The sequence below is a fragment of the Herpailurus yagouaroundi genome, unplaced genomic scaffold (genome assembly GCF_014898765.1).
Source record: "Herpailurus yagouaroundi ecotype Mexico unplaced genomic scaffold, PumYag 186, whole genome shotgun sequence".
NCBI classification, from domain to species: Eukaryota; Metazoa; Chordata; class Mammalia; order Carnivora; family Felidae; genus Herpailurus; species Herpailurus yagouaroundi.
Window position 1 is genome coordinate 39,460,644 of NW_024412417.1, and position 25,114 is coordinate 39,485,757.

General features: G+C 48.5%; 1 protein-coding gene across 1 annotated transcript in view; it reads right to left on the bottom strand.

Annotated features, from left to right (window-relative positions):
- Positions 1 to 25,114, bottom strand: part of KCNQ3 (potassium voltage-gated channel subfamily Q member 3) — a gene marked incomplete at its 5' end in the record, with an annotated part of 321,492 nt that overhangs the window by 49,329 nt on the left and 247,049 nt on the right. Inside the window, 3 exons of the mRNA XM_040494601.1 lie at positions 2,355 to 2,527; positions 6,398 to 6,524; positions 7,892 to 7,982. Coding sequence (XP_040350535.1) covers positions 2,355 to 2,527; positions 6,398 to 6,524; positions 7,892 to 7,982 — 391 coding nt within the window. The remainder of the gene's footprint in view (positions 1 to 2,354; positions 2,528 to 6,397; positions 6,525 to 7,891; positions 7,983 to 25,114) is intronic.

Consider the following 25,114-nt stretch of genomic DNA (forward strand, 5'->3'; position numbering starts at 1 on the left):
CTGAGCCACCCTGCGATCAGACTGGGACTGGGGGACCGGGGTGGAGCCCACGTGGGGCCAATGCCGGCAGCAGCTTCCTGCCTGTTCCTGAAGTCCACTGCGCAGGGGGCTCCAGGCTCACGTCAGACCCCACGTGAGTGAGAAGACAGCGGCATTTTTGCGCGAAGTCGCAGAAACTCCGGGCTTCTTTGTCCTGGCAGCACAGCCTGGCCTATCCTAACCTTGAAACCCTCACCCCGTGCAACACGGGCCTCCACTCTGTGTTGCCGACACCCAGAGGAGCGAGTCGTGGGGCCCGGCCCGGAGGACAGAGGTTTTGAATGAGTGGATGAAGAGAAGAATTGACAAGGGCGCCTTCACCAGGCTTAGAGGGGGAAGTAAGGTTAATAAATGGGGAAGCGGGGCTGGAATCCGGACATGTGCTCACTTCCTAAACGCACCGCCTGACCCGGAAGTGAACGGCGGCCCAGCAGCCACGCTGCGGCCTAGGAACAGCACAATGTTAAGAGCGGGGACGTGTCAGGGGCGGAAAGGCACGTAGGGCTTGACAAGCAGTTTCTTTTTCTGCCTTTGGTCTCCCGCCACGGAGATGTCATTTTGTCTTGAAGTTCGGCCCACCTGACCTCAGTTGTGGGGTCTGGCGGTGGCGAGGATCTGTCTCTTCCCAGGAACTCCACGGGAAATATGCAACAGTCTTCTATTCCAATCCGAGGGAACACAGGACAGGAATCGAAACCAGCCATTTTCAGCCCTGATGTCTGCCGGAGCCGTGAATCAGCTCAGCTCCATGGCTACAAGGTTAGGTATTGCTAGCATGTCCCCTGACAAGAGAGTAAAAGGTCAGGTGGAGGACAGAAATCTGGAAAGAAAGCTCAGACCTCACCGAGTCTGGGGTCAGAGGGAACAGAGACAGAATAAAGCATGTATGACTTCATGAGGTGAAGGGCTCCAGGTGTTTCTACCTTTGTATTTCATTTTATTTCTATATTTATTTGTATTGTTTGTGAAGAAAAGCATATTTGGAATAATAAATGAGCACCTACTATTATCCAGGCGCTGAAATGTATCTTTTCTCGCGCGAGCAGCTAGGATTCTCATTTCAACTGCTGAGGAAGCTCATAAAAACAGCATGTTCTAAATCTTTTCACCGTTTGAGGTGAGTGCAGTATCATCCTCATTTTATACTTAAAAAATAAAATTTATTTATTTATTTTAAAACTTATTTATTTTGAGAGAGAGAAAGAAAGAGAATGTGAGTGGGGGAAGCACAGATTGGGGGGGGAGGGAGAGACAGAGACAGAGACAGAGACAGAGACAGAGACAGAGAGAGAGAATACCAAGCAGGCTCTGCCCTGTCAACATGGAGCCTGATGTGGGGCTTGATCTCATAACCTATGAGATCATGACCTGAACCGAAATCAAGAGCCAGATGCTTAGTCAACTGAGCTACCCAGGTGCCCCCTTCTTCTTCTTCTTCTTCTTCTTCTTCTTCTTCTTCTTCTTCTTCTTCTTCTTTTAAACATTTATTTATTTATTTTGAGAGAGAGAGAGAGAGAGAGAGTGACATAGGGGCAGAGACAGAGAGGAAGAGAATCTCAACCAGGCTCTGCTTGGTGCAGAGCCCAAAGTGGGGCTCAAACCCACGAACTGTGAGATCATGACCTGAGCTGAAATCGATACTCAGAAGCTTAGCTGACTGAGCCCCCCAGGTACCCCTTTTTATTTTTAAGTAAGCTTCACACCCAGCACACAGCCCAACATAGAGTCCAACAGGGAGCCCGAAGCCGGGGGAGGGGAGGGGACTTGAACTCACAACCCGGAGATCAAGACCTGAGCTGAGATCAAGAGCCAGCCGCTCAAGGCACTGAGCCACCGAGGCGCCCCAGCCTCATTTTATAAACGCAGGAACCAAGACCCAGGAGGTTACGCAGTCACGCCAGTCACGCCAGTCACGCCAACAGAGTTGGGACTCCCCCCAGTCTGTGGGCGCCCTGAACCTTTCCCTCCCATCCCCTGCTGCCTTGCGCTGGCTCATTTTCACCCCCTCGACGACCGGGAGGCAGAGCTATCCTCATCTTCCCTCTAGAAATGAGAAACCCGAGGCTCAAGGAGAGTTGAGCGCCTCGGACACAGGGAGGGGCGGGAGAGGGCTTGAACCCGGATGTGCCTGCTTTTGCGGCTGTTGCACCCCTGCTTGTGCCTCTCTTCCTCCTCCTCCCCCTCATCACCGGTGGTGGCACCGCGACCGCCCTCGGGGGGGAGGGGGGGAACACCGTGCGGGAGGGGAAGCCCCGCAAGGCACCACCGGGGGGCGAGAGGCCCACGCGGTCTGGCGGCTTCTCCGCGCCACTTACTTTGCTGTGGGCGCAGATGGCGGATCCCAGGAGCTTCCACGTGCCGCCCCTGCGGTCCATGCGGAGCATGCGCAGGATCTGCAGGAAGCGCAGGCTGCGCAGCGAGGTGGCCAGGACATTGCCCTGGTTTCCCACGGCAACCACGGGCACGGAGGCGATCAGCACGAAGATGTCTGGCAGCGGGGACAGAGGGGGGGCGGGGGGCGGGGGGGAGAAGGAAAAGAAGGTCAGGCCAAGGCAGTGGAGCCGTCGCAGCCACTGGCTGCCTGCAGCCCCACTCGTGCCAGGCATCGCTGGGCGAAACCGTGACACCAGTCGCACGTGGTAGGCAGGCTTAGTCTCCTGTGGCAGATGGAGAAACGGGAAGTGAGCGCGTGCGCCTTCCCAAGCCGAGCGGGGGACTGGGGGCAGGACTGTCAGAGCCTTTACTCTCAATCCCAGGGAAGCGGTTCCCCAAGGGCACCCCCCCCCACCCCGGCCCCCAGAATAGGGGTCAAGGCTGCCCCGCTTGTGGAGGTGAAGCCTGAAGCTCAGACGCTGTTGAAGGCAGGTTTCCCCTAAAAGCGGCACCAAATCCAGGCCTTGGCCGTGGGTGACGTGTGGGGAGATAATCTCCCAGGAGGCACAAGGGAGGGGAGAGGGGAGAGGGAGCCAGGGAAGGAGAAAGGCAAGGTGAGATGGGTGTGAGCAGGCTCTGTTCTGCAGGCGGAACACCTCCCAAGGTTGTCGCCCTGGAAGATGGGAGCTGGGACTTCGGTCTGGGGGCTCCTGCCCCCTGCTGGTGGACGGTCACCCCTGGGGTGGTGAATGTCCCCACACTTCTGAGCTGTGCCACCTGGTGGTCTCCCTCGGCTTCAGGGTAGGCCCTGGCGTAGATTGTGGTAAAACATGAGGTCCACCCATGAGTTGCGATGCTGGTGACTGAGAGCAGAGAGGCAGAGGAGCCTGGGGGCGAGGGAGGCAATACCCATGCCGACCATCTCCCTACCCCACTGCAGAGGCCAGCAGGTAAAAAGGAACCCATAGCCAAGTCAATTTGGGGAAAAAAAAAATCCATTAAGAAGGTTTTGCTGCTTTAGGACTTCCAGGAACCATCAATATGCGAGTATGCACGGTGGCTCTCAGTTATACAAATGAAGTACAGTCTTTCCCCAAAGATTTCGACCATGGGACTGTTGTTTTGCAAGAGCATCGGTTCTAAGGAACACACTGGAAGCAATGTTTATCCGCTGGGTAAAGTCCAAGCTCCTGAAAACCCTGTGGCCTGGCCCTTAGGAGCCTTCCAGAAGCAGGTGCGGTTTGCTGAGCACACAGCGCTCTCTCACACCTCCATACCTTTGTCTGTGTTGGTCTCTTGGCTCAGAACAGGTCCCTCAATTCACAGCTGGCTACGTTTGCCATATCAAAGTGTTGCCTAAATGCGCTTAACTTTTGGGAAAAACTTGGTGTCAAACATCTGGATGCCAATATGTCTGTATCCTTGGCTAGGCTTCTCCGTTTATCTGTGTGAAGTTACCCACTTACAATGTGTGTAGAAAGCAAAACACAACAGAACCTGGACGCGTGGCAAATGTGAGTCAGGCCTATGATTCGCAGAGCGAATGGAAGATTCTGGCCCGGTTGGATCCATTCACACCCGAAATGGCAGGGTCTGAAGCTGCCTCGAATATGGAAGCCATGATGTTCACTGACGGGACACACACTCTCATGTCCAGCACGTAGAGAAAAGCAACATTACCCACAAGAGCCATGTTATGGGAGAAGTTGAGATGAGGAGAGCAGAAAACACAGGCACCCCAGAAAGGAAGCCAGCAAGGATGGGGATGCTGGGGGTGGGGGCCCGGCTCTCCAGGGGAGGCTGGCAGGTGCAGTGTCATTAGGAGCTCGGTCAAATCAGCCCCTCTTAGAATCGTGGAGACTCCTCCACGGGGAATGCGCTTGTCCTGGAAGGGTCCGGGCTCCACACAACCCTAGGATGTTCTCCAACTGGGTAGGAACCTCTGAGTTTGGGCACAAAGTCACTTCCCCTACCTCCTGCCAACACACACACACACACACACACACGACTTCTGGTCAGCACTTACATAGATCTCTCCAAAGAAGAAAAAGAAGTCAGCTTAACACTTTGCAAAAGACTTGAAAGGAAGGTAAAAAAAAAAAAAAAAAAAACAAAAAAAACAAAAAAAAAAAGGGAAGGCAAGCTGGGGTTGCTATGGTCTGAATGTCTGTGTCCTCCCCAAATTCATATGCTGAGATCCTGCCCCCCAGTGAGACGGTCTTAGGAGGTGGGGCCCCTGGGCGGTGATGAGGTTATGAGGGTGGAACCCTCATAAGTGGGATTAGTGCCCTGATAAAAGAGCTTCCTGAGAGCTTCCCACCCTTTCCATGGTGTGAGGACACAGCACGCAGACCAAGAAGAAGTGGACAGCCTGGGACCCAGAAGAGGGACTCGCCCAGAGCCCGGCACCCTGATCTTGGACTTCAGCCTCCAGGACCATGAGAAAGACATGTCTCTTGTTCATAAGCCCCTAGTCTGGGGCGTTGTTCTAGCTGCCTGAATGGACAAAGACAGGGGCAGACAGGGGAGGAGGCCAAAGAAAGAAAGGTTAAAAAAAGTACGAAAACAAAAATCAGTAACTGCAAAGTTCTCCAAAGTCGTGTGCATGAGCGTGTGCACACACGCGTACACCCACGTGCCCTCTCCTTGCATTAAAAGTTCTGAGTCAGAAACAAAACCCTCAGGGATGCAACCTCAGCAGCAGACGGGCAGAAGGAAGAGCAGTTTCAGTCGTGGTCAGGGCGGTGCCACCAGCTGTGGCCGCCAGGCAGCTCACCCTTGGCTGCGTGGACAGAAGTGTGGCACCTAGGACCGAAGAGGGGTCCAGCTCCTCTTCCCTGGGCTGGCCATCCATACCCAAAAGCAGTCCTGGGGGTTGCTTTTTAAAAGGGCGGTGAGCATGCTCGGAGAAGAGGTGATGATTCCAAGAACACGTGATACCAGGTGTAGCTGAAGCCACGAAGCACATTTTTCCACTGCTGGAGTGGAGACGAGGAACAGAATGACGGAACTCAATTATCTGAAGACAGTCAGAAGATTTAAGGTGGCATAAATACCTTGGAAGGTGGTGAGCGCCCCGGGACTGGAGGTATGCAAGTAAGTGACCACTTGAAGGCTGCTGTAAAGGGGGCGGGAGCATCCGGCGGGGTGGCATGTTGGACTTAGTGCCTTTGGAGGGCCTTCCGAGCCCTGGCGTTCTGTGACCTAGGAATTTGAGACTCCTCCTCCTCCCTGTCCCTGTCGCTATATGATTTTAGTAGGATCTCCAGTTGGGAACATATGGGTCCGTGCTGCACCAACAGGGGTAAACGAAAGTGATCACCTTCTCCGCTGTCAAAACGCCTGCACCCAGAGGGAAAGGTGTCAGTGACATCTCCCCAAAGCAACTTTTGGGTCAAGGCCCAGCAACATGGTAGGGAGGGAGGGCACAGGTGTTAGATTCTTCCAGACCTGGGTGTCAGGATGGAATCTGCTGCTTACTACCTGTTGTGACTGGAAAATGACTCAGCACCGTGAACCTCGGCTTCCCCCTCTGTAAAATGGGCATAACGTGGACCTACAGAAGGAGTTCTCAACCGGCAGTGGCGTCACCCCTCCCCTGCCCACTAAAGCCAGTCTGGAAGGCTGCGGGCAGTTTGGGTTGTCACAGTGACTGGGGGCTACCGAGTTTCGCGACTGGGGATGCCCAACATCCTATAATGAGCTGCTCCTTCACAGCCCCAATGCCAAGAGCGGCCCCCACCCCGACCCACTGAGAATCCCTGCCCTGTTGAGCCGTTAGGGCAAGCCGCGGAGGAAGGAATTCAGCATCCGGACACTGGAGCAGCTCTTCCCCATCGAGGTAGGGTCGGAGGCTCTGCTGGCTTCCAGAATACCACGTGATTTCCCAGGAAAACAGAGGCTGCTTAAAATTCCCTCAGGGAAATGGTGCACCCAAAGCAGGGGACCAGGGGGTCCCCAGGTGACTGGGGGGGTCAGGGCTTACCCAGCATGCACAGGGGCTTCCTGGCAAACTTCAGTCTTCCTCGCCAGCCTTTGTATCGGCAGCAACATCCGGCAGCCCAGATCCTCAAAGCAAACTCGGCTCCAAAGATGAAAATAGCAAATGTTTCCTGCGTTAGGAACATATGGAGAGACACTGATCGACCAGGACCCAGTTGTCTGGAAGGAGCGATTTCTGTTCCGAGGTTCTGAAGAACGGGATTTCTGTTGTTGCCATTTTGGTGGTGGACGGGGGAGGAGAGCACATTATCACCTCCATTCGGCTTGGGACAGCTCCCGTGTCCACTCTCACGTGCTAACTGTCCCTAATATCAGCCTTGCAAAGTGATCACTTGCTTTCCTCTCTCTGTTTTGGTTCCAACGGACCATTTTTTTCAAAGTCTCTTTTCTTGTACTACCAGCTCCTTAAGGGCAGTTAAATTGAAGATAGAAGTATCAGTCTACTAATCTCACCCAGTGCCTGGCCCCTGGCATTGCTAATCATGGCCAACGGTTACTAAGCGCGGCTCCTGGGCCAGGCACCGCCTCAAGTGTTCTCTAACATTATCCTCATTTTACGTTTTGAGAAACCAAGGAGTAAACACATTTCTCCAGACTAGGAAGTGGCAAAGAAGGACTCCTGGACTGGCACTGAGGCTCAGAGCCCACGGGCATAAGCATCATGCTGTGCTCTCTCTCTCCCTGGACCCAGGGCCTCCTCCTTCCTTCCCGCCTCCCTTGTTGATCAGACACAGACACCTTTGCCCCCCTCTCTTTGGTGACCTCCTGGGACCCTTGGGGAGTTGTCGCTCCGTGATAATCCCCGAAACTTAGCTCCTGGAGCTAGATGGCTTCCCAGGATGCACCTGCTAAGGTCTCAGCGTGAGACGGTGTGGACTAAAATCACCTGAGAAGGAATTTGCTGAATCTGGTGTCACGAATGACATTCTCAGTGCAAGGTGCAGGTTCTGCCATTTTGTGGACCTTAACTGGGGGGCTGGCATCCCTTTCCTGTGCAGATGGTGAACACAGAGAGAAAACAGGCAGAGGGCCCGGGGCGGGGGGGGGGGGGGGGGGCAGGAGGTGGAGACTTTAATGCACAAATGGGATTTGGTACTTGGCCTTGAAGGGAGTCAGAGATCCTCCGGGTTCAAGGAGAAAAAGCAGAGGCAGGTTGTAAAACAGAGCATGTGTTTGTGTTAGCTTTCAGAAGGTTAGGAAGCTATGGTTTGTAATGCAACAAATGTTTGGTTTTTGCTTTGACCTTGTTTGTGTCCTCTCATCTCTAGGATAACAAATGTCATTCCCCTCCACCTGTACCCATGGCAGACCTGACCAACTGACCCCGGCATTGTTTTCTCTTGGGCCTGGACTTGGTCACAGGCTCCAGGAAGCCAACACCAGTGGTGCCCCAGGGCAGCCCCCTTGCCCTTCACTGTGAAAGTCCGACCAGAGGTGTCTGCCCCGGAACAGCACCATGGCAGGTGCGTGATCTCACCAGTAATAGCAGCCAGTCTCCCGAAACAGTCTCGTACTCCCTGAACGTGGTCAGCACGGCCAGAATCAAGCATCCCAGGACAATCAGGAACCTGGAGGGGAGGAAGGAGGAAACATCTAGTCCTGGCTTGCTCCAGAGGAAGGTGTCAGACAGGATGAAGCTATGACTTCCCTCAGACGTTGGCATGCGCTTTCTCTGTCATCCCCCTTAACCTCACAGCAAACCTGGGTGGCAGGTAGGAATTATCATTCAGTGAAATAAAACAGATCTGAGAAAGTGTAAGCAGTGTGTTCAGCTCTACTTTACCAGCTGGTTAGTGGAACCAGTTGCGGGGGGGCAGGGGGGGGCTGCAGAATTTTTCAGACCAAGTTACCACAAAGCTTTGGCAAAGCAACAGGAATATAAATGAATTAATAATGTCTCTTGAACATATAGGAATGGTTTTCAAATCTATGAAACATTCTTAGTATAAACAAGTGACAAATTCGTTTCAAAGATTGATAAATTCAGCAAGGGCCTCCGTGATCATGTCTTATTCTTTTTACAGACCATAGTTACTAAAGGAAACAACCTCTCTCATTTGGGGACCTTCAGAATTGTTTTTGAAATTACAAAGTGTTCTTCCTAATGGAAAAAAGAGGAGCCACCCCAGTGAATGATGCAGAATACCGGTCCTGGAAAAGTCACAGAGAGGTCATCTTGTTCATGCGCCTGCCTCAGGCAGGAGCACACTGCAAATAATCCTTTGAAATTATCATCTACATGAATTCAGTGGTGGGGGAGGGTGGGGAGAGGGAGAGTGTGTGCGTGTGTGTGTGCATGCTTCATTGTTTCAGCAAAGAAAAATGGCTCTCCCTCCCCCTTGGTGGAGACTCTCTGGCTCAGTGCTCAGCACCAGGTTCCTTAGGGTCCATGGGTGAGGCTTGGTCCTTCCTCTCTATTCCACTCTGCTGGGTTCCCATCCACGCTTTGGTGGCTTGCTTGTGTATGTGGGTACCCATTTGTGCATTCATTCATTCATTCATTCATTCAATATTTATATGGTAGTCACTGGGGACACAGAGCTAGGCTTCATAGGCTTATGATGAATAAGCTGGATCTGTCCTCCTGAGCCCACAGTCCGGCCAATCAGAAAGCCGTCTCATGCCATGATGGAAAGGACCACGATGTTGGGAGGTTTGGAGACATCTGCTCCTGGCCTTGGCTGGGGATCCGAGTCCTGGCTCTGACCCTTGGTGACCCGGATCACATTTTCTGATCAATTAGCCTGGTGATCGGCAGATCTGAATCAATATTTCCAAGCTTTCCAGGAACCTAAACAAGATTTTTCAACTCCGTCCTGCGTTTGGTCGTTTTATTTCAAACTTACGGTTCTGGACCCGTGCCTGGAATCTGCCTACCCTGAATCCCAAATCTTCTCCGGTGGTGATGATGACGGTAACAACATCAGCCCCCACACCACCTGTTAGTGATCACCTACCACTGGCCACTGTCAGCGGCCTTCCTCACAGCCACCTCCCAAGGTAGACATGAACTCCCACTTGAGAGATGAAGAAACTCATCAGAAGGATTCATTACCATCTGGATGATCGTGTTGCCAGTAAAATGACCACAGAGTTTGGAGTTCAAAGACACAGGTTCAAAGGGAAGCTCTGCACTTTCTCTGTGATCTTGAGTAGCTCACTGACCTGGGGAACCTTGGTGATCACATTCAGAGGATGGGAATAACAGATCAGCCTAGAGATCCTGCTGCTGTGAGGGCCACAGGAGACAGTGGATGGGGAGTTATCTGCTCAACTGTACAGGATCACGCAAATGAGGCCTGGTGCTCTCCCGTTCACGCACTTGTCACTGGCTGGTTCCCCAGCAGGCCCTGGGGCACGTGGTCTTGGATGATGCTGCAAATCCACACTCTGGTTCTCTCAAGGCTTTATTTGATTCACTCACAGGCTCTGGAGATAAGCCCTAGGTTAGAATCCCCTTCCTCCTTTATGTGGTGTCATCTTAGGCAAGTTACACAATTTCTCAGCGTCTTGGTTTCCTCATCGATAAAATGAACCCAATAAAGGTGCCCACGTCCTCAACTGTTCAATGAGATAATCCACGTCAGGTGCCTGGAAGAGTGTCTTCGTTAAATGTTAGCTATTATTTTTATGGTGATTTAACATCAATGTATCGAGTGCCTCTTCTGTCCCAGGCACAGCACTGGTTTTAAAGATACAAACATGCATAAAACCTAGCCCTCCTTTTCAAGGACCTCCCAGTGCAGCGGGAAAACAGAGGACAAACAGTTATAGAGGTTATGATCTGGGTGTCCACCACATGCTTCGGGAGCACAAGACCAAAAGCACCCAAGAAGCGGTGGCCAAGGGGTTGGGAGTATATCTGAGGCTTAGCTAGAGTTGGCTGCATGTCCCAGTTTATCCAGGACATTGCCTATTTTAGGTGTGTCGACCCGGAGCATGCCCCCCCGAGGCATCAGGAACAACATGGGCATGTGCAGAGTGCAAATGTTCATGGACACAGAACCCAGTGCAATCTTCTCCTTGAGCAAGAGATGTGGGCCTTTGGTGATCTGACCTTGCTGTCCTCGTAGCCTTATCTTTAGCTGCTTCCCCACTCCCAGGCTAGCTATCCTGAATGAGAGCATTTCCTCAAACTCCCTCAGTGTATGTGTGCCGGTCTCGATGCTCTTCTTCTGTGCCCATCCCCCCCCACCCCCCAGCACCCTTTCATGCCCCTGCCGACGTCTTGGTAGCACCAGTCACGCCTTGCCTCTGGAGGCTTCTATGCCTTCAGCTGCTCTCTGCATGTTCCCCTGTGTGGCCTCTCCCCTGGGGTCCCAGAGCACCCTACTGCATTTCTATTCCAGGACTGAGCATAAGCCATTATCATTTTGCAATCATTTGTTTTCATTGTATATGAAATAAAACGTATTAAATTAACTACGTCGTGCTGAGTTTGAGGTTCAAGTGGAAATATCCAGCAGGCTGATCAAAATTCAAGCCTAAAGCTCAGGGGAAAGGTTGAGGGTGGAAACCCAAGTTCCTTTCAGCTCTTACAGCCTGTGGTTTTAGAGCCAGCAAAGGGGATCCTTTGGCCTTAACCCGCCGCGGAAAGGCAACGTCAGCCTGACTCCCATCTGCAGGGAGTGTGCAGACCCAGGCTGTAGCCAGCAGGGAGCAGCAAACACCAAGCATTTTCTCAGACCTCAAGGAATTCAAAGCACCTGCAACTTCAGGAAATTACTTTCTGAGATTGGAGAACAACCATTGATAAAGCTAAGAGCATCAAGAAGCCCACCTTAATCGGGGAAGGGAAAGATGCTCTTCGGTATTTCACACTTTTCAACTTACTCTTAAGATATGCACTTGATTTCAGACGCGCAGACCCAATTACCAGTCTCACCATGGAAACCAGATGTCTGTGGTCAGGCACCGTCTTCCCTCCTACTGTTCTGGCTCTCTCACTCCCCCACATCTCACCGATGACTCTTTTACTTCCTCTGTCACTTTTAAAAGTGTGTTATTTTAATTCCAGTGTCTCTAACTCACAGTGTGGTATTAATTTCAGGTGTGCATTAATATAGTGATTCAACACTTCCCTACATCGTCTGGTGCTCGTCACGACGAGTGTGGCCCTTAATCCCCTTCCCCCATTCTCCCACCCACCTCCCCTCTGGCAACCAGCAGTCTGTTCTCAAGAGTCTATTTTTTGTTGTTGTTTGTCTCTCTTTCCCCCCTTTGTTTGTTTTGTTTCTTAAACCCACACATGAGTGATATCATATGGTATTTGTCTTTTTCTGACTGATTTATTTCACTTAGCATAACATCCTCTAGCTCTATTGATGCTGTTGCAAGTGGCAAAATCTCATTCTTTTTTATGGCTGAATAATATTCCATCACAGGCGCACACACACACACACACACACACACACACACACACACACACACCACATCTTTATCCATTTGTGTACTGATGGACACTTGGGCTGTTTACCTATCTTGGCTATTATAAATAATGCTGCAATAAACACAGGGGTGCATGTATCCCTCTGAATTAGTGGTTTTGTATTTTGGGGGTAACTACCCAGCAGTGTGATTGCTGGATCATATGGTAGTTCTATGTTTAATTAAAAAAATTTTTTTTAAGTGTTTATTTACTTTTGAGTAATAAGACACACAGAAGACACACACAGCATGAGTCGGGGAGGGGCAGAGAGAGAGAGGGAGACACAGAATCTGAGGCAGGCTCCAGGCTGTCAGCACAGAGCCCAACACTGGGCTCAAACTCACAAACCTCGAGATCATGACCTGAGCTGAAGTCAGACACTTAACCAACTGAGCCACCCAGGCGCCCCTCAGTTTAATTCTTTGAGGAACCTCCACACTGTTTCCCACAGTGGCTGCACCAGGTTGCATTCCCACCAACAGTGCACAAACCTTCTTTTTTTTCCCCACATCTTTGCCAACACTTGTTGCTTCTTGTGTGTGTGTGTGTGTGTGTGTGTGTGTGTGTGTGTGTTTGTGACTCTTGTACTGTCGATATTAGCCACGCCACTGACATCCCTGCTCCGCAGCTGTGCCTGTCTCCTTTACCCGACTTTCCCCTGACTTCTCCTCTCCCCTCTCCCTCCTCCCTCCGGCCCACACTCTCCCTCCTCCCAGGGCTGGCAAGTCGGGCCAGGGCTTGTGGGTGGTGTCTGGGAGAGAGCCAACAGCGTCCTCCTGTCTGCAGGGTCTGGCTGTCCTGGCCAGCAAGGCTGGTCATGATCAAGGGTCTCAGACATGCCCTTAAATCAGACACCACCTCCTACATGCTTCCCCCCGAATCCTCTGCATCTTCCAGCCAAGCTGGGCTTGCCGAGGGCGGGAGGGAGGCTGCTTTGGTCCTGCGTGTGCTGTGTCAAGCATAAGGTCCAGAGTTTCCGGTCCAGGCCCCTTAATACCAAACCTCGGTTGGGCCGCAGGGCAAGAGAAAGCGACTGAGGACCCACAGTGGCACCTGGGTTTCCTGCGCCCTCTTCTCAGCCAGGCCTGGCCTCCCTCGCAGGAACAAAGCTGGGTCCTCTGGGAACAAGACACGAGGCCTAACAGCTAAGTATTCCCCGGCCCCGGCTTCCCTCGCAGCGAGACAAACAGGTGGCGAAACTCCAGAATTTATCTGATAACTTCTTTTGCTCACCATTTTCTCTTTTACTCCTGCGAGGTGGGGTCACTGTCACCGTTATGTTCGCATCCCCACTTTATAGATGAGGAATGGAGCCTCCAGGCCCAGGCAATGGGGTCACCGGCGCTGAGAGCCACCGTGGGGCCTGGAGGGAAAATCTTCGGGAACAGGCAGGGAGGGGGAGGGGGCTGACGGCCCGGCCCTTCTCCTCCGGTCTCCCAGCTTGGGAACAGAGACACTCAGTTGCATTTCCAGGTAGTTCCCTGAGGTCCCAGCTGGCTCCCGCTCCAATTACAGCTGCTCTCGGGCAGCTTCTAGAGCACCTGGAGCTCGGCCAGGGTCCTAGATGGGGGAAAGGCAGCAGCTGACTCTACCGGGCTCTCCTGCTTACGATCTGTGTCTGTCTGCCACAAAGTGGGGACATGTAGAAACACTCTCCCCGGCCAGGTGGAGGCGGAACTGACTCCTCTAGGGAGCAGGTGTTGCAGGTGCCAGAGTAAGCCCACACGTCCCCATCCTCAGCAGCATAATTGGTTCTTGCTCTTGAGCAGAGAATCTAACCCCTCAGACGATGTCAGGATCCTACCGATCTTCAGCTGAAATGCCCCAAAGGTAAAGCACCCACTGTGTGCCAAGGATTTCCTGGTTCCCTATGAGTCAGCCCAACAACCTCTTAGAATCACAGCGACTGCCGTCTTGCTGGGAGATCCTCTCTCTTGCGGCTTTGAGGACGCAAGCAGAGAGGCCCAGGGGGTACAGAACTAAAGGTGGTCTTCGATCAATGGCCAGCAAGGAAGCGAGACACTCAGTCCAACAGCCCTCAAAGAGCCGAATTCTTCCAACAACCACCAAAGGCAGCCTGGAAGAGGATTCTTCACCAGTCATACCTTCAGATGAGACCTCAGCCCCGGCCGACAACTTAATTGTGGTCTTTGTGAGAAACCCCAAGCAGAAGTCCCCGGATCTCCGCCTCCCAGAAAATGAGATAATAAACATATATTGTGTTAAACTGCTAAATCTTGTGGTAGTTTGTCATGTGGCAATAGATAACCAATCCTGGCTAACCAGGATCTGAATCCTGGATCACCACCTAGAATCGAAATGACCTTAGATAGGTTTATTTTCCTGAGCCTCAGTTTCTCGTCTACAATGCAGGAGTAACAACACAAGGGATTTTTGTTATTGCCTTCTTCATCCCAGCCTTTAAGAGATTACGCAAGGCAGCAAAAATCGTGACAGCCAAAATCCACTTCTCTGATGAAGTCTCCACCTTGAGGATGTGCTACAGGCCAGTCCCTGCCTCCCCATCACGTACTGCATCCAACAGCACAACATGAACCATGTACACAGTGACAAGGCAAAGCTTACAAAAGATGCAGGATTTCGTGAGGTTGACGGACACGACAATGGAGGGATGTTCTAAATACAGCACAGCCATTAACAAGTGACACTCTCACTCCAACAATTAAAGGCAAATCAGCTGATACCTCAGAGCATTAAAAACCTTTTAGAGTCCTCCCCCCCCCAAATGTCGAGAAGATAAAATGCAAAGTCACATTGTATTAGCAAATAATTTGAGCATAGAAAATACACCCTCAGTCCACACTCAATTCCATCTTTGCTCCTTCTACAAATTAGAGCACGGCTGCAATTACAACCTGTGTTTTGTTAATGATGAGATACAATACACACATTTTTGTATTTTAATTGTATTGTCTAGTGACATGTCTTCTTCACTATTTGGTGTGAAGTTTGGTTCCATTTTCAGCAGATTCCCTTTCTGTAGATTTTCACCAATTCCATTAACTGTGGAATAAAGGGACTCTCTCAACCTGCCTCATGGGATGGGCATGGCGGTTAGAAGAGATTCATGTATGTGAACTGCCTAGAATTCCGTTAAACATCAGGCATTCAGCAGGTGCTGCTTTCTTACCTTCCTTCTCATCTTACGCTCATAGAGAGGAGTCGAAAAATTGACCTTAATACATATAGAAAGAAACCACTTTGTTTTTAAAAACTTCCATGTTCTTGAAATGAGGTAACAATATCATACACAAATAACCGCACACAAATCTGTGTTTATATCTATCTATGCTCTATCCACACCGACCAACAGACCCACAGATGGGTAATACAGTAGATGCACATTTTGACCATTTAAACCAAGAGATAGCAAACTATGGCCCTTGGGTCAAATCCAGCTTGCTGCCTATTTTTGTAAATAGTTTTTTTTTTTAATACCACAGTCATACTTATTCGTCTATGTATTATCTGTGGCTGCTCTTGCAGAGTTGAATAGCTGCAGGAGAGACTGGCCCGCAAGCCTGAAATATTTACCATCTGGGTCTTTAAGAAAAAGTTTCCCAACCCCTGACCTACACTGAGAGCCAAGGGCAATTTAACTCCCTCAGTGTCACCTGAAGATACATTCCACATCCAATGTGGTGCAGAAGAACTATTTTGAAACCTAAATTTTTTTTTTAGTGTTTATTTATTTTTGAGACAGAGGCAGAGCATGAGCAGGGGAGGGGCAGACAGAGAGAGGAAGGCACAGAATCTGAAGCAGCTCCAGGCTCTGAGCTGTCAGAACAGAGCCCGACGCGGGGCTCGAACTCACGGACCGTGAGATCATGACCTGAGCCAAAGTCAGATGGCTAGCTGACTGAGCGACCCAGGCGCCCCAAAACTATTTTGAAACTTAAAAGTTAGGGATTTAATCTTAAAAACCCCTTTGTTGAGATCAATACCAGAATATTTAACATGATTAGAGGAATACAGTAGGAACATAATGCAGGTTTATGGAGGAAAAGAAATACACATTTTGGGAAAAGAATACAAAATATGGGGGAACCGCGAGATCACGACCTGAGCTGAAGTCGGACGCTTAACCCACTGAGCCACCCAGGCGCCCCTGTCTTATTAACAGTGGCAACAGTCCGTTTGAACTTACTATGGCTGCCCCAGGAGCATATCTGTGGATGGAACTAATTGCACTACGTTGGACTGCAGGGCAAACTTCTCCAGACCTGACCAAGTATTCCGGAGACCTCCTGTCAGGGAAGAGGGTGGGCCCTGGAGCCAGACACATCAGTCCCTCAAGGTCACCTTACCACTGGGCTTCAGGCTCCTCATTTGTAGGGTGAGAATGTAGTGCGGGCTACCTAAGAGGGTTCAAGGAGGTAACAGATATAAAATGCATACAGCAGGCAGTGGGAATGCGGTAATTTCTAGTCGCCCTCCAATTTGCTGACATTTATGCTCATTTACCAAATATTTATCATTGGAGCATAAATTTGGGAATCAGGCATGAAATAAGTTTAAATTTTGACTATGCTATTGAACAGCGTGTGACTTGGGGTAAGTAACTTAACCTGTCTGGCCCTCCAATCCCTCAGGTTCTTCGTGGGGGTGATTATTCACCCCCTCGCAGAGTTGCTGTGAGGACTGAAGCACCTCAGTTTCTCCATCTGTTAAATGGGATAATAAAATGTTAAGCTAGTGCTTAATACATGTTAGCAATTATTATTAATATGATTGTTATTTTTATTAATTCATAAAACACAATGCCTGGGAAATTTATAAATTCTCAATGGGAGGAAACGTTACTACATTTGGAATTCATCAGACACATGTCGTCTTTGGGTAAAACTAAGCAACGATACTAATTGTAAGACACAATTGTAGAAACTACTAAAAAGAGGAAACTGCCAAATAAATTATGACAGCCATTGATTGTAATTCACAGCCTCATTTTAGAGATGTTAAAATGGGGAAAGACATATAGTTAGAATTGACAAAACAGGCGTAGGTAACACTGCCTTATAACCAAGTCCTCAGAAACCCTTTGGACGGGAAGAGGTGCTAACAAACAACTCAGGTGTGTCTGAGGGGCGGGAGGAAGATCCTATGTCCCCAGTGCTAGCGGGACACATGCATTAAAGTCTGGGCCCGTGGTTTATTTGGCCTAAGCCCTTCTTTTGATTTTTATCACAGCTGTCATTACTCTGAGTTTGTCTGAACCTCCACACATTTCGCTGGAACCAGAGCTCTCATATTTTCATGGAATGAGATTTGCGGGGCTCACCTAAGCTAGCTGAGCACCCTTCTGACCCCTCCCACCCCCTGCAGGCATACCTGACCCTTCAGCAAATTATGTCCATTCTTCCTCTGATGTGCTACCGTACATCTGTTCTACTTTTCTGTCTCTTCGACCAATGCCCTCGTCAAGCTACATCGTTTTTCCCTCCAATCACTCCAGGGGTCTCCTGAAAGCACTCCCGCAGCCCTCCACTGTTTCCCCTCCAGTTCCTCCTGAGAGGACCAGAGCTGTCCTTCCCTGCCTTATATCCATCACTCCCCACCCTCCATACACACACACAGTCAAGCATCATCTGAGCAACTTGGTTTATTAGAGAAGGGTCTGGGGCGGGGGCGGGGTGCAAATCTGGGTTTGCATTCTGGATCACGTTTCCAGCCATGTACATTTGGTCACATTATCTCGCCTTTGAAAACCTCAGTATCCTAATTTGTACAATAAGGCTAGGAAAACGTGAGTGGGAACACCTACCAGGGCTCTGTGATCCCAGTGCAGGTGAAGAGTGACTATCAATGAACACTGATAACTTACAAAGTCCTTCCCACCATTCTCAGCGCCTGGACTGAAGACCCCATCCATTTTCTCTGCCAACTTTCAACCATGCTGAGTGGGTCGTATCATCTTACAGAACTCTCCTGCACGTACAGCACATGCCCAGAAAAAAAAATGCAGTATTTCTTGTATGCCCATCTAGGAAAGTGGATCCTGGAAGGCTAGAGAAAATGCAGATCTACATTTCCACTCAGGACACTTTACCAGGAACATTTTTATTGACTTTTTCATAATTTCTTCAAGACCTTATCACAGGATACATAGTATCAGAGAGCTGGATGGGGTTCAAAAGAGATAAGAAAGAAAACCTTGAAAAATCAGAAAAGAGAAACCTCAGGGGCTTACTTTCCTTCGTGGCAGGAGTCTGCATGACATTACAGGGTAGAAAAACAAGGGCAGGATTAAAAATCCATAAGCTTCAACTAGAAGTCCAGTCAGCGTTGTCAACAAAATATTCTTCATTTCACACTATGGCTGGTATTTTTGAGGTCTGAATCCATCCTTCCAGAGACATCTACACTGCCATAAGAATGATACTGAACAACCTCAAGAGGAGGTTTAATTTAACAAACACCTGCAGAGCACCTACTATGCTGTGATATTGGGACTGATGATAAAATATACACAAGTGGTCTTCATCTTAGTTTCTGGCACAGAGCTCCTAAAACCCTTGGATTTTCCTAAGTGATGAGAGGAACCAAGGGATCTTTTGCTATGTTAATGAAGCGACTTTGGACCCATCTATGGATGGGGGCTGGTGGCCAGGAGAATGAACCATGTGATCAGAGGGTTGGAACTTTTGGTCCCTCCTCCCCCACCAACCTCTGAGTAGGGCAGAAGGGCTGGAGATTGAGTTCAATCACTAATGACCAATGATTTAATCAAGCATGCCTATGTAATGAAGCCTCCATAACAACCTCAAAGGACTCCGTTCAGAGAACTTCTGGGTTGGCCAACACAAGGAAAGCAGCATGCCTGGAGAAGGCATAGAAACTCAGTGGCTTTCCCATATGTCACCCTGGACATCTCTGCATATGGCTGCTCCTGAGTTATACCCTCTTATAAAAAACCTGTAATCTAAGGGCACCTGGGTGACTCAGTTGGTTAAGCATCCAACTCTTGGTTTTGGCTCAGGTCATGATCTCACGGTTCATGAGTTCGAGCCCTCTTGGGCCCCACACTACTGGTGCAGAGCCTGCTTTGGATTCTCTCCCTTCCCCTCTCTCTTGCTCTGCCCCTCCCCACCTCCTGAGAGCTCTCTCTCCCTCAAAATAAATAAATAAACTTAAAAAAATATAAACCTGCAATCTTAGTCAAATGTTTCTGTTTCTATGAACTAATCTGGCAAATTAATGGAACCCAATGAAGGGGTCATTGGAATCTCTGATCTATATAGCCATTAGCACAGAGAACAACTTGGAGTTTTGATTGGTGCCTAAAATGGGGCCAGGGGGCCACTCTTGTAGGACTGAGTTCTTAAATTATGGAATTGGATGCTATCTTCAGGTAGATGGTGTCAGAAGTGAGATAAATTGTAGGATACCAGATGGTGACAGAGAATTGCTTGGTACTATGAGGACCCCCCCCCCCATGAAACAGAAAGGGGTGCAGGGATCTTATATGTGCATTTTTGAAGCACCTATATGTATGAAGCACTAGAAGCAGTATGCCATGGTGGGGAGAGTGTGCCATCAGAGACTGCCTTTAATCCCCGGCCCTTCCTTTTTAAATTTTTGTGACCCAGGTGAAGTTGTTTAATTCCTCTTAGCTTCCTTATTGGTGCATTGGTAACACCAGTGTCCACCTTGCAGGACTATAGAACAGACTGGTGATAAGGGATGCAAAGTCTCTGGATGCACACTCTGGTATGTGGGAGGTTCCAAATGTGCTCAATGGTAATGTTGCCATGACTGCAAGTATTGGGCACAGCACCTTGTCCCAGGGAGGCCAGAGCAGAAACTATCTAGAGTAACTATACCTATAGATGTTCAGTGTAGGGTCACTGCTCTCTCACCAGAGGGTTGGGAAGGTCCATTGAAGGCTCGCTCCCCAGATGTCTTCCCCAGGCCTGCATGGAGAGGGTCTTTGGTCTATGAGGGTGGAAGGTGAGAAGGCGATGGGGGAATGGCAAACAGGTTGTATGGTTCCCCTTTACCCCTCTACCTTCCAGAAGTTAAGGGGCATATCTGTCCCAGGCTCACAGTAGATGCCAACATTGTTTCTTCAGTCCTCCTCATGTCTCCGATGGAGCCCAGAGTCTAGAGTCCAGAGCATGTGCTCTAGGGCACCCCTTTCCTTCCAGTGTCACGTCTGCTCCAAGGGGCTTCCAGTCTTCCATTGCCACCCAACAGCTTTTCCTTCGGCATTTCTCACTGCAGGTGCAAAGGGCACCAGCCTCTCATCTGTTCTCGGTTATCTTGCTTACAGTTAGATCCCTCCATCCTGTGCATTTCACAAAAGACCTTCTAAAGAGGACAATGGAGACCAAAATAAAAGAATCATCATAGTTAGGGGCCCCTGGGTGGCTCAGTCAGTTAAAGCATCTGACTTTTGATTTCGGCTCAGGGCATGAGCTCACGGTTTGTGAGATTGAGCCCCACATTGGGCTCTGTGCTGACAGCACAGAGCCTGCTTGAGATTCTCTCTCTCTCTCTCTCTCTCTCTCTCTCTCTCTCTCTCTGCCCCTCCCTCATGCTCTGTCTCAAAATAAATAAATAAACTTAAAAAAATCATTATATTTAATTCTAAGTCTAACAAGTCAACTCTTTTCCCCCCCCCCCCCACCCACCCTTGTCCCCTTTCCAGCCCAAGGACACAGGCATATACAATTTTTACATATTGCTTTGTCACAACATTATGTTCTACATTTTATCTTATTAAAGCATAAATATTCTTCCACTTAGCTACAAAATATTCAAAACCATCATGTTTAATGAAAGAGCAGCATTCAATGACATCAGCGCACTGAAATATATACAACTAGTCTCTTATTGATAGATATTTGGATTTATAGCTTCCAGTTCTGTGCTATTATAAATAATGCTAGAGTAAATATCTTTGTGCATGTATATTTTCCTTGGTGAGGACTAATTCTTTGGAATAAATCCCCAGTGTATCTTGATTTTGAACATGTGTATGAATTCTTGATATATTCTGCCAGAATATTCTAGAAGGTTACAGGACTTTACATTGTCCCTAGGAACATATGAGGACCCTATTTTCACCCAGTTTTACCAGCAATGGTTATTACCATTTGCTACTGGACTTGCTAGTTTAAGAGGTGTAAAATAGCACTTGGGATTTATATTTTAAAGGAGAATAAAGTCTTGTACCTAAAGATTAAGGTACTTCTTAAGGGACCGCCAGCTGAGGGACAGAGGTTTTTGGAGAAAGGGGACCGAGCCTTCCCAGCAGCTCAGAAATTCTCCCAAGTAGGTATTTACCTTCTCCACCTACATGGTGGCCAAATCAGACACCAGCCTTTTCAACTGCCTTCAGGCTGAAGACAGTGGGAAGAATGCCAATGTGTAATTGGTGTATTACTTACTTTTCTCACCATGCCCTGGAGACTTTTCTCATTCAGATGTAAAAAATGGTCCTCTCAGACCCAAATCAAAAGGTGTAAACATCTTATATTTTCTTATCCCATTAGCACTTTCTTACAAATGGCTCCACCAGTTCTTCTGAGAGCCAAACATAGAGACACAAAGTAAGATCTGGGTCCCATGCTGTTTTTCCCCCAGCATGACACAGCTCTGATTATTCTAGATTTTTTTTCCCTCTCCTTTTGGAAATCTCATTAGAATGGAAACACTTAGTGGCTTCAAGTTTCCAAAATGAGAGATTTTTTAAGAAGTGTGTCCCATGCTAGCATTAGCATGGTGGAGACACATCTGTCTGCCCAGCTGCACTGCAGAAACAATGGCCATCATGGCTGATTGTTGTAGCAATTTCCTTCCCTCATTGGGCTCTGCGTTTATCTTTAAATGTTCCTGGATTTTATATTCATGCACTCAGTCCTTCATTCAATACATGTTTATTGAGCAATTACTCTGTACTGAGCCTTGTGTCAAGGTCCAGAGGTAACCCAAGATTCAAGTCTGCCCTTAAGATATTTATGGCATTATAAGGAAACCAATTATTCCACTGGAAAGTGACCACCATTAGAATGGATATGGAATGTGCTACTCTGCAGGGACAGAGGATGGTCAAGGGCATCCTAATGTGTTCTCAGGGGTTACCAGCTGTTAGCTACAATTTCCAAACTGCACAGCATCCTGGACTTTGAGATCCCCTTCTCACCTATTTCTAAGATCAGTCACTTGGAGAAAAATGCAAGATCATTCACTAGCCATGGGTGTTAGGAGTTTTGTCAAGCTTGGTTTCACTTGGCTCTACTACTCCCAACATCTGGAACGAGTGTCACACTGTAAATTGAGGTATGATATTTATCTGGGGGTGCCCTGAGAAAAAGGCACCAGTTGCTGTGCTTTTCCATGTAGGAAATGAGGGATGGGGAAGGAATACTAGGGTCAAAAAACTAATTTCAAGTCTTTGCCACCAACTACCTGGGAGATCTTGGGCAAGTTGACTGTGAGCCTCAATGACCTCTTCGGCAAGCTGGGTCTAACTGCTTAGAGCCACTGGAAGAGGTAGGCTGGGAGAATCAGTTAGAGAATGCATGCAAAATCCTAGCATTCAAAATTCTAGCGCGGTGCCTGGCACACAGCAGGTTCAGCTCAGGTTTATTCCACATCTCCTTCTCCTAAGACACCTTCTGGATCTAGAATAGGTTTGTGATGCTTATTTGCATCAGAGTCTAGAAGGTGCAGCAGGGTGTGTTCTAGGCTTCAGGCTATCAGAGGGGAGGTAAACAAGACAGAGGAAAGCTTAGAACAGACTCTTGGGGTTCAATTATGGAGGAGTGGTGAAGGGCAGGAAGCAGGCCATTTCTTAAAAACAATTTACCTATGTAGGAAGGGGAACATTTGTTGGCATTTAGGCATCCAGACACACTGGGAGTAATTCCATTAGGCCCCCTCTTCATTGAGGATGACAGACAGTAGGATTTCGCACTCACTGGTCCTTGCCTCTCTCATTCATCAGTGACTCTCTGACCTCTCTGTGAGGTTCTTCCTCATTCTCTGAACCCACACAACCCTCTGTGTCTTTTCTTTTTCTTGTCTAGCAGCATTTATCAGCGTACTTGGGGAAAATGGCTGGTGCCAGCTAAGCACAGGCTGAATGGGAGCCTCGCCCTCCTTAGGCAAGAAGAGCTGGGTATAGAAAACATGTTTGTGTCGATGGAAAGCTATGATGTCAATTATGAGTGTGCTTCGTCCTGAAAATTATCTTTCAGCAAGGACCTTCTCCCCCGATGTAGTGCTGATACGGGTTTTCCAGGCATCACTCTGTCCTGGAACAATGGTTTGTAAAATTGCAAATTAAAATCACCTATCAATCTTACAAAAACAAACAAACAAACAAAAAAACACAAAACCCAAAAGCCAATGGCTTCCCTCAACCCATGAACCTCCTAATTTAGTCGTCCTGAGTGGGGCCACTGCTGGTCTGGTTTTTAAACTTCCCTTATGTGATAATACTGCGATGTCACGATTGAGAACCACTTTCTGAAAAGAATAAATCACCAGCTAACACTGTGGGCTTTGGAGTCAGACTGTATGGATGTGGATCCTGTCTCCAGCTGGTGTATAGTCAAAGAAGGAACCTTCAGTGGGCGCCTGCCATGGTAGTGCTGTGTCTCTGCAGTCAGAAGGAGGGGGTTCTGAATCATATCTGTAATGCTTTCTAGTAAAGACATACCAGGCAAGTACTTGATATCTATAGCCTCACTATTTATATAAATTTTCTAACAAATTATTACAAATCTAGCAGCTTAAAAGACACACATTTATCATCTCACAGTATCTGTGATTCAACAGTCTGGGCACAGCTTAGATAGGGCTTCTGCTTTGGGCTGGAATCAGAGTGTGGGCCAGAGCTAGGTTCTCATCAGAGGCTTGACTGGGGAAGAACCTGTGGCCAAGCCACCTTGGGTTGGCAGCAGAATTTATTTCCTATGTTTGTAGGGATTCATGATGGCAGCTTGCTTCAAAGCCAGCAAGAGATACACGGATGGATGGATGGATGGATGGATGGATAGAGCCTAGCAAGATGGTGCTGTACTTTTATGTTATCATGTACATCAGAAGGCATCAAGGGGTACACCTTAAAATCTACTCACTACCCTACTTTCATGTAGAAACTGGGGATATTTTATATATCTAATGGGTCATTGTGAAAATTAAACAAGACAATCCATTAAAAGCACACGACCACTCAATGAATGCTGCTATCGTCAACAGCCTGCATAGAAGCCACTGCCTTCCAGCTTCCCACATCAGAGGTCATGGTGTCCTGCTCTGGGTTCCCCACAGCACACTGCACAGACCTGCCCTGTGGCAGGTGTGACACATTCTACTGTCTTCCACCCACCCGCCAAGCCTGCTGGGCTCCTCGTTGAAGCCTTGCCGTGTGTCAGTCGCTGGTCAAAATGCAAGACAGGCATCACTTTTTCTAATCCTCACAGCAAACTACTGACACACATCATGGCCATTTTCAAGATGGGCAAACAGAGGCCCTACAAGGTGTAAAGAAATTGTGCTTCAGTAGAAAACTGCTTTCTTCAGATCACACTCTTCCAGTTTATCTTAAGTCTTTCACGGTCTTTACTGACTTTAGTCTTTCCCTGTCTCTGAGCTACTTTATGCCTGTAAATTGTAAATAACAGATAGCAATGCAAACTAATGCAAATTCTGTCCTGTCTAATGAGGATTTAATTGATTTCTTTCTCTCTTGTCTTATGAAAAGGAAACCAATGTTGTCTCACTTGCCCATTCAATTCAAAAATTCCTGATCCATAAATGTGTCTGTTTTTCAGATTCCTTTTTGAGCCCTTTATAACATTTGTCTGGTTATGTCAATGACTGATAAATTAAAGAAAATCCTTAAAATATATTTTATATCTGTATGAGAATCATGAGTTTACTTTTTTTTTTTAAATTATCTTTCAACAAAGGTTACCTATATTTCCCAGGCCACATGGCTACTAAGTGGTAAACCCAGCATTCAAACCCACCCAGGTTTGTCTGGCCATCAAAACTCACATTCTTTTTTTTTTTTTTTTAATTTTTTTAATGTTTATTTATTTTTGAGACAGAGAGAGTGCACGTGGGGGAGGGGCAGAGAGAGAGGGAGACACAGAATCTGAAATAGGCTCTAGGCTCCGAGCTGTCAGCACAGAGCCTGACCCGGGGCTCGAACCCACGAACCGTGAGATCGTGACCTGAGCCGAAGTCAGACGCTTAACCGACTGAGCCACCCAGGCGCCCCCAAAACTCACATTC